Source organism: Carassius auratus, unplaced genomic scaffold (assembly GCF_003368295.1).
Source record: "Carassius auratus strain Wakin unplaced genomic scaffold, ASM336829v1 scaf_tig00215808, whole genome shotgun sequence".
NCBI lineage: Eukaryota > Metazoa > Chordata > Actinopteri > Cypriniformes > Cyprinidae > Carassius > Carassius auratus.
In genome coordinates, this window is record NW_020528251.1 from 874,547 (window position 1) to 886,870 (window position 12,324).

The following is a 12,324-nucleotide window of genomic DNA, read 5'->3' on the forward strand; positions in this document are numbered from 1 at the left end:
TGCTTGCATAATTTCCCGCCGATTAAGCAATGGGAACATACAGTTCACTCCTATTTAGACAAATGAAATAAATGACCAAGAATGAACAGAAAAGAAGCCCTGTCTCTGCTTCACCACAATTACAAGCAAAATATCCATAAAAGGTGAGTCTGTTTTCAAAAATGACCACAGCAGGAGGAAAAAGGCAACTGTAACTCTTGCTCTTTTTTTTCCCTTTTTTTTCCCAGAATCCAGATTAAAAAAAACATTCCAGCCTGGGAAGTCTATGCCCATCTCCATAACTGAGTGGAATATTATTGACCTGCTCTTATAATTTGCATACGGAAGTGATGCTGTGTTTGTCCCCACTTTGTGGTAGGCTCAAACAGGTTAAAATGGCACAGAATAGGTTTTAAGATGTACGTACAGTAGATCTCTGTAGATGCTAAATGCAGAAACATAATGGATTTCAAATGTGTCTTAAGAAGAACTTAAAGGCGGGGTGAAATGCTATTTCATACTGAGTTTTTTACACTGTTAAAGAGTTGGATTCCCATGCTAAACATGGACAAAGTTTCAAAAATTAAGTTGTACGTTTGAAGGAGTATTTCTGTTCGAAAAATACCTCTTCCGGTTTGTCACAAGTTTCAGAAAGTTTTTTTCGAGTATGGGTCTGTGTGACGTTAGATGGAGCAGAATTTCCTTATATGGGTCCTAAGAGCACTTCTGCCGGAAGAGCGCGCGCTCCCGTAGAGCACAGCACTGAGAGCACAGACATTCACTGATCAAAGCCAGAGCGTCGCGAAATGTCACAAAAGAAGTGTGTTTTTGGTTGCCAGGGCAAGACAACCCTGCACAGATTACCAAAAAAAAATTTATTGTTTTTAAAAGAGTTTATTTTTACAGAGCATCAACGGAGTTGTGCAAGTGTTTGTGTTTGTTCCCTGCATTTCGAAGATGCTTGTTTTACAAACACGGCCCAGTTTGACGTCGGATTTGCACATCGTTTATTTCTTAAGGATAATGCAGTCCCAACGGAAAAGGGTCACGATCATGTGTTGGAACCGCAGGCGGTGAGTAAAACTGCTTCAAATATCTCTGTGTTGTTAACTTAGCTATCGGCGCGTAAGCACATCAAGTAAACCTTGTACACCTTTAAAGAAAAAAAAAAGACGACATAAAGTGGAACTTAGTCATCTTCCAAAACCGCTAAGCAAATATATACAGTTTCAATACATACCACATAGAGACGTCCTGCTGTAGTCGTTGATGCTGCTGCTCTCGTTCAGTTTCAGCCTTGGGATCTGATTCTGGATCATAAATAAACGGCTGAATCTGACTGTTAGCCATGGTTTGTTTTGGATGATGTTTTTTTCCTCACGGTAATGTCACAACTTCCAAACGCTCTCAACGCAAAAGCCTACTCGCGCTCGTGATTCTTTAGCTCCGCCCACACGTCACGCCTCCAGCCACTCGTGTTTTTCCGAAAAAATTCGGCACAGACTATTTTTCTCTTATAAATATAATCAAACTAAAGAATTTCTGGAGATATGAAGGATGCAGTACTACTCTATAGGTACTCAAGATTAACAGGAGATTGAGTGAAAATGAGCATTTCACCCCCCCTTTAAGCCAGTAGAGTTTAATAGTGAACAAACTGGTGTAATCATCATCAGCAAAAAAATGTTTTATATTCATAAGTGAAGCACCTGTATATGAGGTCATTAGAGGTCTCGTTCCAGACTTAAATGGTCAGTGTTAGGGTCAGACTTAATATACTATTAGAGGCACTTCAGCTAAAAGGGAGTAATTTTTTCATCAAGTCATCCAGAGAGTCAGACGACACTGTAAAATGACTGTTTCTGATAAGGCTATTGAATATATGCCTGATTCCATCAAAGTGATTGTTTGCCAAACAATAATGTAAAATGTTAAAGCTTATGAATCATTTCAATATGCTCTAAAGAGGTTCAAGAGGGCCGCTTATATCCTCACAGTACCAGCAACAGAATTCTGTTCTGAAACACCTACACTGAATCTACCACATGGCATGCTGAGAATACAAATAAAGGGAAATTTTTCTCTTTTGTTTCTTCAGTTTTGTTTCAAATGTGAGGTTGAAAGTCACCAGTGACACTTTATATTGTGCTTGATTGAAAGCACTGCACTGTGCACAAAGGCCACATTGTGTGAACCGCAGTTTCCACTGATTACAGCAGTAAGGTGAAGGACACGGTTAGGCGAGAACGTCATCAGGAATAGTTGCCAGGGGATTTCCTATCACTGCTCGAGTCAGAGATGTCCAGATTCCTTAGTCAGCAAAGGTTAAGCACTACACTATCATATTGTTGTTGTTTTTTATGGTGGTCACTGAAGGGGAAGAAGATGGGAGACCCAAATATACATTGTATATATATGTGTATATATATATACATTGTATATATATGTGTATATATATATATATATATATATATATATATATATATATATATATATATATATATATAAACACATTTATAATAAAAATATGCAAATAAAATAAATAAAGCTACTCAGTTAAAAAAAAAACAAAAAAAAACAACAACAACAAAGCAATACAAAAATAACTCAATCAAAACCACCATTTTTAATGAATACATAAAGCCATGTTGTTTTCAATTAATATTAGATTAAAGAAAAAAATGTATATGAAATTGTTTTTAAATTAAATTTAGTATGTCACATTTTAGGACAATGCTACCACTGCTTAAAAATTTGTTTTAACCTATCCCAGATTTATAAGTGCATAACCGCCACCTATCTCTCAAATGGAACACTGACACTTCTAATTGAGATTGTAGCTAGAGCATCAAATGGGCCATTTGAGAGAGAGGTGGCTGTAATGCAGTTATAAATCTGTGATCCGCCATAAAGCAAGAAGAAGAAGAAGACGACGCCTCATGCGCGCAGAGGTAAAAAAAAAAAAAAAAAAAGACTATATGAATTCTGTTCAGTTTCGTGCACAGACCGATCTTTTTGTGTCTTTAAACATCAATGTATCGTCACGAACCACAGGGTTTTATTTTGTTTATATGTGTATGTTGTTTTAGCCGTGATACCCATCCACTTACATTATAAGACTGACAGACTTCAATGCTTTAAGTTAAAAATGAGTCACCTACATCTTGGATGCCCTGGGGGTAAGCAGATAAACATCACAATTTAATTTTTAGGTGAACTATCCCTTTAAAACCATAGTTTAAAGGTCCGCTGGATGTAAGAAGGAAGACTATCCTCAAGCAATGATAGATCACCGGTCAGGACACACACACATGTGGCCCATCAAAGGAAGAAGCCCAGGGGCCCTTGGGGTACCATGCCCCACAATAGAGGATCAGATCAGTGATGGAAACGCTTATCTGGTCACAGAACACAATAGAGCTTGAGTTAAATCAGCCTGACTCACTACAACCTCAGCTACACAGCCTTTAACTCACAACAACACAAAGACACACTGTTCTGAGGTCAGTCATGACACTTTACTGACTGAATAACAGTAAAGGCTTTAATAAGCTGATCTGAAGGAGAACAATACAGTGCAGATGGTGACTCTGCTCCAACAATAAAAGCATGATTTATTAGAAACGGATTATTCATAAGCTGATAATATCTTGAATCATTTGTAATTTTTAGAAAAAGCAAAACAAACGGCAACATTGAACAAAGAACTCTTACCTTTTATAGAAGCCATTGAGAGGCTGCAGGCAAAGAAACTGCCAGTAATCCAAACAGAAAGTCTTGAGCTTCAACATTTTCAGCGCAAGTTTAGGGATTTAGCATCTCTGCTAGCCTGCATAAAACAGCTGAGATCCACGTGGGTGCACCATCACACCTGACTCAGAGGTGTTTGAGTGACAGTAACTATGCCAAACGTCCCGTAGATCGACGTATGACAGGGCCTCAGTGGCGGCTGTAAATCCTTCCAGCATGCATAGTAACACCCTTTGTGATGTCTCTCACACCCTCAATGAAGATGTCTCAAACATACACACACACACCATGTGTCCAGCTCTACACCGCTGTGTGAGAAATCTATCTGTATATCTTCTAGCACTAATCCAGCAGGCCCAAAACAGTCCAAAAGGAATAAAAAAGAAAAAATCTCAGCTTTGAATTACAGCTGCTTCCATTGTCTGTCAGTGGTGATGACAGAATCCAGCTCCAGCATGCTCCACCGCAACCACAAAGCCCCCTATGCCCACCCCCCTGCCTGTCCCGTATTAATTATGCTTTATCTGATGGTGTCCTCCCTTTGCCAACTATGTGTGTGCTAAACAGTGTTAATCACTAGAAGCACATGGTGATCAGCAGCGACTGACGCTCACCAAACACAAGCTGGCTGATTTACAACCCCACTCTGATATGTTGATGCCCGTTGCCGGGATATGGAATCACTAGCGATTAAAATGCTAAGTGGAAGCCTTAGGAGGATATTGATTGGATGGGAGTGGGAAAGTGGGTGTGGCCAAGTGAGTCAGTGAGGGCACAGTTTTTTTTTCTTTTCTTTGTTCATTGCATTTTTGGATAAATTGGATAAATTACAAAATCAAAATGGGCTGACATTACATTTCAAGTGGTAACTAGCAGAGCACTTCACCTAAAACTATATCAAGAAACGTAATTTCCTGCTTAATTTTAAGGAACTTTTTAATGTTCTACTTTTTAATTTTTTTATATTAATTGAGAGGCTATTTCTGAATTAATGTAACTTTACTCTTAAGTGACAGATACATAAATACATACATATATTAAATATGTATGTATAAAAGGTGTGAAATGAGAATAGTGCCGCACATAAAATATACTCCTTCTTTACACAAATATTAAGCAAAAGATCAAACATAAATTTGATCTTGTTGTGAAAGATATCAATATATAGATATTTGTATGTGAAACAATATTTAAATAACGGCTTTATTTTTAAACTTACTTTTAAAAATATTTGTTACAGTACATGACTACTTGAACTGCAGAAGAGATATATTATAAAAATAGTAAAGAAATTTGAATTTTTTTTTAAAAAGAAAGGGACACCTAAAATATATAATTTCCCTTAAAAAATAAATTAGATTTCAATGTAAAAGAAATAAAAAAATATTTTTAAACAATCATTTTAAAAACGAATTATCATCAGCATATTTTTGGAATATTTATCCATAAAAAAACAAAACAAAACAAAAAACAGAAAAGGCTAAAAAAAATAAAAATAAAATGTAAATACATAAGTACACATCAATTTAAAAATATAAATGTTAACCTAAAAAACATTATATTAAAAATAATTTTATCAGTAAAGTTAAACAACAACAACCATGAAATGAAAGAAACATTATTATGCATGAGACGAGTCTAAACCTGAATATGCAGAGAAACAAATGAGATGTGACCACAAAATCATGGAAATTGAATGCACTGAATGAGGTGTATTTAAGCACATGATAGCACATTCAAGCAATCCATTTCAAGGAACCATGACCAGTAATTACCAAACCCTGTACGCGCTCACTTTTCTAGAGAATATCAACATACTTATACTGTTTATATGTGTGTGTGTGTGTGTTTGGCATGCTCATCATTATGCAAGCTACTGAATCCCCTTGCATGCAGACGGATCTTTCTGCTCCCTCTCACGCCCTCTAAACTCTCTCAAACCCATCCACAGCCTGGCATTCAAACCACACACAGTCCTCTTGCAGTAGATTGGTACAACAGATCAGGGATTTCTTTGTGTATCAGCCAAACAGATCTCTATAGAGTTGAGCATTCATACTGATTGTTTGCCAAGGCACAAAAAGTCACATGATTAACACTAACAATGCACATAATTGAGCAAAACATAAACACATTTACCAAAAATATATATTTTTATATTTTATGTTGACTACAAGGGCATTGAATTGTTAAATTGTACAAATTATATTTCCAATAATTTCCATAAATGTTTTCCGAATGTTTTATTACTACACACATACCAGACAGTCAGTTGACTTAAAAAAAAAAACATCCACACTGCCTTTCTGCAATTTAACTCGGGATTGCATTTTAATGTTCCTTTTTACTTAAACCCCAAAAACATAAGACAGTGAAATACCAACACACATGTGCCTTTTTCCTCATTAATGAGTCCCAGCAAACAGCTCTTTTGTCTTGTGGGTGCTTCAGGGGCCCATTTTGTCGAGAAGGGGGCTGGGGGGTGCTGTTGCCCACTAAACAGATGAGGAAACATCAATCATCCGGTTGGCTTAGATGGCCTTCTTCCCTTAGCATAAAAGGCATTTATAATGCTACATGATCATTTGTACTTCCAGATTTAAAAAAGAAAACAAAAAAAATTTGTAAAACATACAATTTTTAAGTCCTATATAAGAGAAAGGGCACAACAGAAGAAGTGGTCATTCTTTAAAAAACAATTGCTATGCTAGGCTAAAAATACTGAAGACTCTAGTTTCTTCAACAAAGCTTTAATGGGGGAAGGTGTAAGTGCTCTTGAGCGGGCAGACCGGTCTAAAGCCATTCATTAGTCCTTCTTGTACACCAGGTGTTGGCCTTTCAGGAGCCAGCTGTGCTCCACATCCCCAGTAAATGAGCCACGCGGCTCTCTATGATGTGGCTAATGACAGCGGTCAGCACCCGAGGAAGCACACGCCACACACTGCTATTAATGAGCCAGTGCACCAGTTAATGGCCCCCAGGCACAGTTGCATGAATGCCAGTTTTACGATACAGGGCATCATATTCAAGAATGACACTCAAGGGAATGCAGGGGAAAATCTCAAAATGATAGATCTGTGGTAATTAAAGGTTATATATTTAATGCACCACAGCACGAGTGCATAAAAATGGCTGGATTTATTTGATAAAGAAAAAAAACAAAAAAACAATTACAAATGTAATTTGATGAAAAATTATTCTATTTTATCATATTTCAAAATGTAATTTATTCCTGTGACGCAAAACTGAATTTTCAGCAGTCATTAATCAACTTCAGTGTCACAAGATCCTTCAGAAATCATTCTAATATACTAATATGCTCAAGAAACATTTCTTATTATTATCTCATTATTATTTTGAAAGCTGTGAAACCGTGAACCTTTTTTCCTTAATTTTTGATGAATAAAATGGCCAAAAGAAAAGCGTTTATTCTTATCTTACAGTCATACAGTATTTTACCAATATTTGGACAAAATATAATTAAACTGTAGTGCAACTTGTAGTGCTGCTGAAATATTAATGACTAGCTTAAAAGCACAAATACAGATGACTGAGCTCTGGTTTATGTTTTAATGTAAACTATATTTTTATCTGATGACCAATAGTTAAAATATAGCTTTATATGCAACTTGAACGAGCAAAACATCAGCTGCCATGTGCCAAAAAAAAGCTTAAACTGGATTTTCCTACGACAAATTTGCATGTTTGTTGTCAATAACCCACCACATCTGATAAAAACTGCAAACGTGGCGATGTGAGCCTCTCCATCTCGTCTCCACTCACTCAGCTAACTACATTACTTCCCTCTTTTCTCTTCACAATGTTAACACCCTTTACTATTGAGCTGTATGGCTTCCACCCTGGTGAATTGGGTGACGATCCCATCAGAGATACATTTTACCGATAAAACGTCTGAAGTGGCGTTATCCGGCGGAAACCAATAAATGCTAAATATAATCGGGCTTCAGCTTGCGGGCTGTCTTAAAGACCCCCGAGAGGCCTTGGCCACCTCAAAGGGGTAGGTGGGTGTGTAATTGCAGTTATTGCCTTAGCACGTGGGGCCAGATGGGGTCTAGGCTGAAATGTGGAGGGTAGGCTGTATTTTCGTGGCCTCAGTATCACTTTTCTGAGAGATGGCTATCATGGTGAAGAGCTCTTTCTGGGCTCTGGCAGATAGTCTAATTTATCTCAATAAATCCTGCTGTGCTGCTATCCTGTAGAAGGTGCCCAGAAACTCAGGGAGCTGAATTATGATGCCCAACTGCCCGCGGGGCTTAAAGGGTTAGTTCGCCGAAAAATGAAAATTATGTCATTAATAACTCACCGTTATGCTGTTCCAAACATGTAAGACCTCCTTTTATTCTCGGAACACAGTTTAAGATATTTTAGATTTAGTCCGAGAGCTCTCAGTCCCTCCATTGAAGCTGTGTGTACTGTATACTGTCCATGTCCAGAAAGGTAAGAAAAACATCATCAAAGTAGTCCATGTGAAATCAGAGGGTCCATTGGAATTTTTTGAAGCATCGAAAATACATTTTGGTCCAAAAATAGCAAAAACTACGACTTTATTCAGCATTGTCTTCTCTTCCGTGTCTGTGTGAGAGAGAGTTCAAATCAAAGCAGTCTGGATATCCGGTTCGCAAACGAATCATTCAGTTTACAAAATCGAACTGAATCGTTTTAAACGGTTCGCATCTCTAATACGCATTAATTCACAAATTACTTAAGCTGTTAACTTTTTTAATGTGGCTGACACTCCCTCTGAGTTAAAACAAACCAATATCCCGGAATAGTTCATGGACTCAAACAGTACACTGACTGATCTGCTGTGAAGAGAGAACTGAAGATGAACACCGAGCCGAGCCAGATAACGAACAAAACATTGACTCGTTCACGAGTCAAGAACCTTTTCTGTCAGACGCGTCCGATTCGTGAACCGAGGAGCTGATGATACTGCGCATGCGTGATTCAGCGTGAAGCAAACCGACACACAGAGCATCTGAACTGAACTGATTCTGTGCTAGTCTTATGAGCGCGGGTAAACCGAAGGCTTGAATCAAGGGCAATCATCGCAAATGACGCCATTATGTCGAGCGCAAAAGAACCGGTGAACCATTTTCTTCAACCGGTTTATTGAATCGAACTGTCCGAAAGAACTACTGGTGATCCGAACACCGATGCAACCGGTTCTTCACTCGTGAACGAGTCAGTCTATTGTTCGTTATCTGGCTCGGCTCAGTGTTCATCTTCACAGCAGTTCAGTCAGTCTACTGTTTGAGTGCATGCATTACTCAGGGATATTGGTTTGTTTGAACTCAGAGGGAGTGTCACCCACATTTAAAAAAAAGTTAACAAGTCATTTGTGGATTAATGCGTATTAGAGATGCGAACCGTTTAAAACGATTCAGTTCGATTTGGTGAACTGAATGATTCGTTCGCGAACCGGATATCCAGACTGTTTTGATTTGAACTCTCTCTCACACAGACACGAAAGAGAAGACGATGCTGAATAAAGTCGTTGTTTTTGCTATTTTTGGACCAAAATGTATTTTCGATGCTTCAAAAAATTCTAATTGACCCTATGTCACATGGACTACTTTGATGATGTTTTTCTTACCTTTTTGGACATGGACAGTGTACCGTACACACAGTTTCAATGGAGGGACTGAGAGCTCTCGGACGAAATCTAAAATATCTTAAACTGTGTTCCGAAGATAAAAAGAGGTCTTACATGTTTGGAACAGCATATGGGTGAGTTATTAATGACATAATTTTCATTTTTGGGCGAACTAAGCCTTTAAGAGAAGCCAATATGTGAATGGCTGATATTAAAATCGGCCCTTTTTAAAATCAACTAAAAGACACAGCCTGGATGTCCATCTACAGGACAGATAAAGCTTCTATAACCTAAAAAGTCCTTTATACTGGACTAACTATTTATCAAAATGCTTTTACAGCAGTATCCTCCGATCTGCTGAAGAAAAACAGTGCAACAACTGAGGGATTATTGCCTACTGGTGGCCCATTTGGGGCTAAATGCAGCACTGGGTTATGTATTTATGACCCTGTCAGGAATCTGGAAGAAGAAGAAGAAGGGAAAAACAGAATAACTTTGTCTATTTTTAGTCTGGTATTATTGTGATCACTCCCTTTCAAAGGTTTTCAGAAAGCCCACCACCCCACTTCCCCCCTCAAAGCTGGAACAATAGCTGCCTGTGGACAGTCCCTGTGAGAATCGTTCAAGCACAAAGAAACAAGAGTGCAAAACTCACAGCCAGCTCTTGATGACATCAGTTCGCAACTATTTATATAGTTCCAAATGCCCTAAAGTGGATCATAATGGCACTTCTTGACGTGTCTCATTTCTCTCACACATCTAAATGGGCAAATTTGCAGTTCATTCTATTCAGAAATCCATTACTACAACATGAAAAGGAAGATATCAGCACCCCAAAAAACATAAAAATAAATATATTTCTACTAGATTTAAATTGTTTTCACTTGCAATATGTCAGCTGCTTTCTCTCCCTACATATAGAGAGATTTACAGATACATCAATTCTATAATATATAATAAGGCAAAATTAGTTAGATTAATTAATATATTTTTTCTTATTAGTAGTAGTGCAAAATTATATTTTCTAATATTAAATCATTAATATTATCTTTATTTTGTAATATAAATAATTAAGAAAAATACACAATAATTTGTCATGCTCTCTATATTGTTTGTTTTTCGGATGCTGATGTCCGATTTCATGCTTTTAAAACTACAGCAATGCTTTTTATAAATGTCATAAATAATTCCTGATCTTTATTGAAGATAATCACATTGCCTTATGCAATTCTCCAGGTATTTTTGTCAGAAACTCTGCCATTAGCATTACTGCAGAGTATTGCTTGGGCATATTCCAGATGTTCTTTATTAACTAGTACTGCACAGACTGTCCATAAACATTCATATATCATGCAAAATTGACCGTAGCTGTGTGCTCCCTCTAGTGGCCTAAAACAAGCATTTTGCAGTCCATCCCCTCATTAATATTCCACACGCTTATTTGCGTTTCTTGTTCTATGCACTCCTGCCAAAGGCAAAACACACCATGTTAAAACTTGATCCTCTTATGAACCTATGATCAGATCACCTGGTGCACAGACATACAAATTACACAGAAACAAATGGCTGCACATGTAATTGAGGGCAGCTGGCTGTAGAACAGGATCAGATGTGAGTTTAGCATATTAAACGACTGGTTGCCTTCCGGTGTGGGAAAGCACATGCAAACTAAATGGACTTCAATGGTGAGTGCATTAAAACATTGTGCGTATTTATTCGATGTCATCGAGGGACGTTTACCATCTGAGCTCGTTGGAAACAAGCCAGACTGCTTAAAACACATTTAACCAAGGTCTAATGGTCTAAGTATTTAACGACCGCATGAGATTAAGAGCCAATTAATTCAATCATATTGCAAAGTCTTGGATGGAGACCGATTACACTAAAACTCATCAACTAAACTCATTATGTGGGCCATAACACCAGATCTGAACTAAAAATGGCTTGTTGGATGGATAACTGTAGTGGCCCTCAACACTAATGAAACAGTTAGAGTCTCTCAGCTTCATTATGATCAGACCATTAATGACTCTTTATTAAGAATCATATACATTTTTGAAACTTCCTAATGATAACATCTTGTATATGAGAACCGTTTTCATCTATTCCCCAATCAAATTATGAATTCAAAGAGACAAAGACTGGAAAGCGATGATATGGTGCTATTTTTGAGCTTGACGTGACAGCTTTGTGACAGAGTGCTCTCCTCACACCGAGATGAAACAGGGAAGCCTTAGTGGGTTCAACCTTTGCTTTAAAGTGCCTGTTTGTTGACGGCGAATTAAATAATTCCATATAAAGATGAAAGATGAATAAAATGTCAGCAGAGGCATGCTGGTTTGAGCTGTTAAGCAGGTGATAGCAGTGGAGTTATGAGTGTTGGAAGTCCAAAAAAACCCCTCATAACTGACTCTTCAAATGTGTGGCACTGTAGGGGCACTTCATTACTGAAGCCTAATGGAAGGGGACAACTACATTTCCTCATTTTCTGAAGAAAATAAATTCTGTCCTGGCTGTTAGCCTATGTTGCTATGCAGTTACTAGGGTGTTCAGGTAGTTGCTATGGTATTGACAGGTAGTTGTTTACTGGTCCGTATCAAAAATATATAATATGCAAAAAGCATGAGAAAAAAATCATGAAATGCTGTATAAAAAATAAATAAATAAATAAATAAATAAACACTGTCCTGCTTTTTTTAAATTGTCAGTTGGTTATTTTATTATTGTGTCTAAAACAATACACTAAACAAATACAAGCACACACACACACAAAAAAAACATTAATAAAAAAATAATAGAAAAAATAGTTCAGACACAATAGTTATATATAATAATATGGCTTTTTCAAATTTAAAGCATTAATGCAACAAAAAGCAAAACATCAGCTTAACTGTATTTATATATTTATAAATGTATAAAAAGACTGTATATATTAATGAATTAAAAATATATTGTTATTTATTTGATAAATTGTACTT

The 12,324-nt window shown here is 37.1% G+C and overlaps 1 protein-coding gene across 5 annotated transcripts in view; it reads right to left on the minus strand.

Annotated features, from left to right (window-relative positions):
* LOC113095923 (IQ motif and SEC7 domain-containing protein 1-like) overlaps positions 1-12,324 on the minus strand; it is a 158,644-nt gene that overhangs the window by 58,314 nt on the left and 88,006 nt on the right. The window contains exon 1 of one of the 5 annotated variants that reach the window (XM_026261263.1): positions 3,694-4,659. The exons of the other annotated variants lie outside the window; for them this stretch is intronic. Within the exon in view, the coding sequence (XP_026117048.1) occupies positions 3,694-3,770 (77 nt within the window). The 5' untranslated portion in view covers positions 3,771-4,659. Of the gene's footprint in view, positions 1-3,693; positions 4,660-12,324 lie in introns of those variants that run through there. 5 annotated transcript variants of the gene reach the window in all.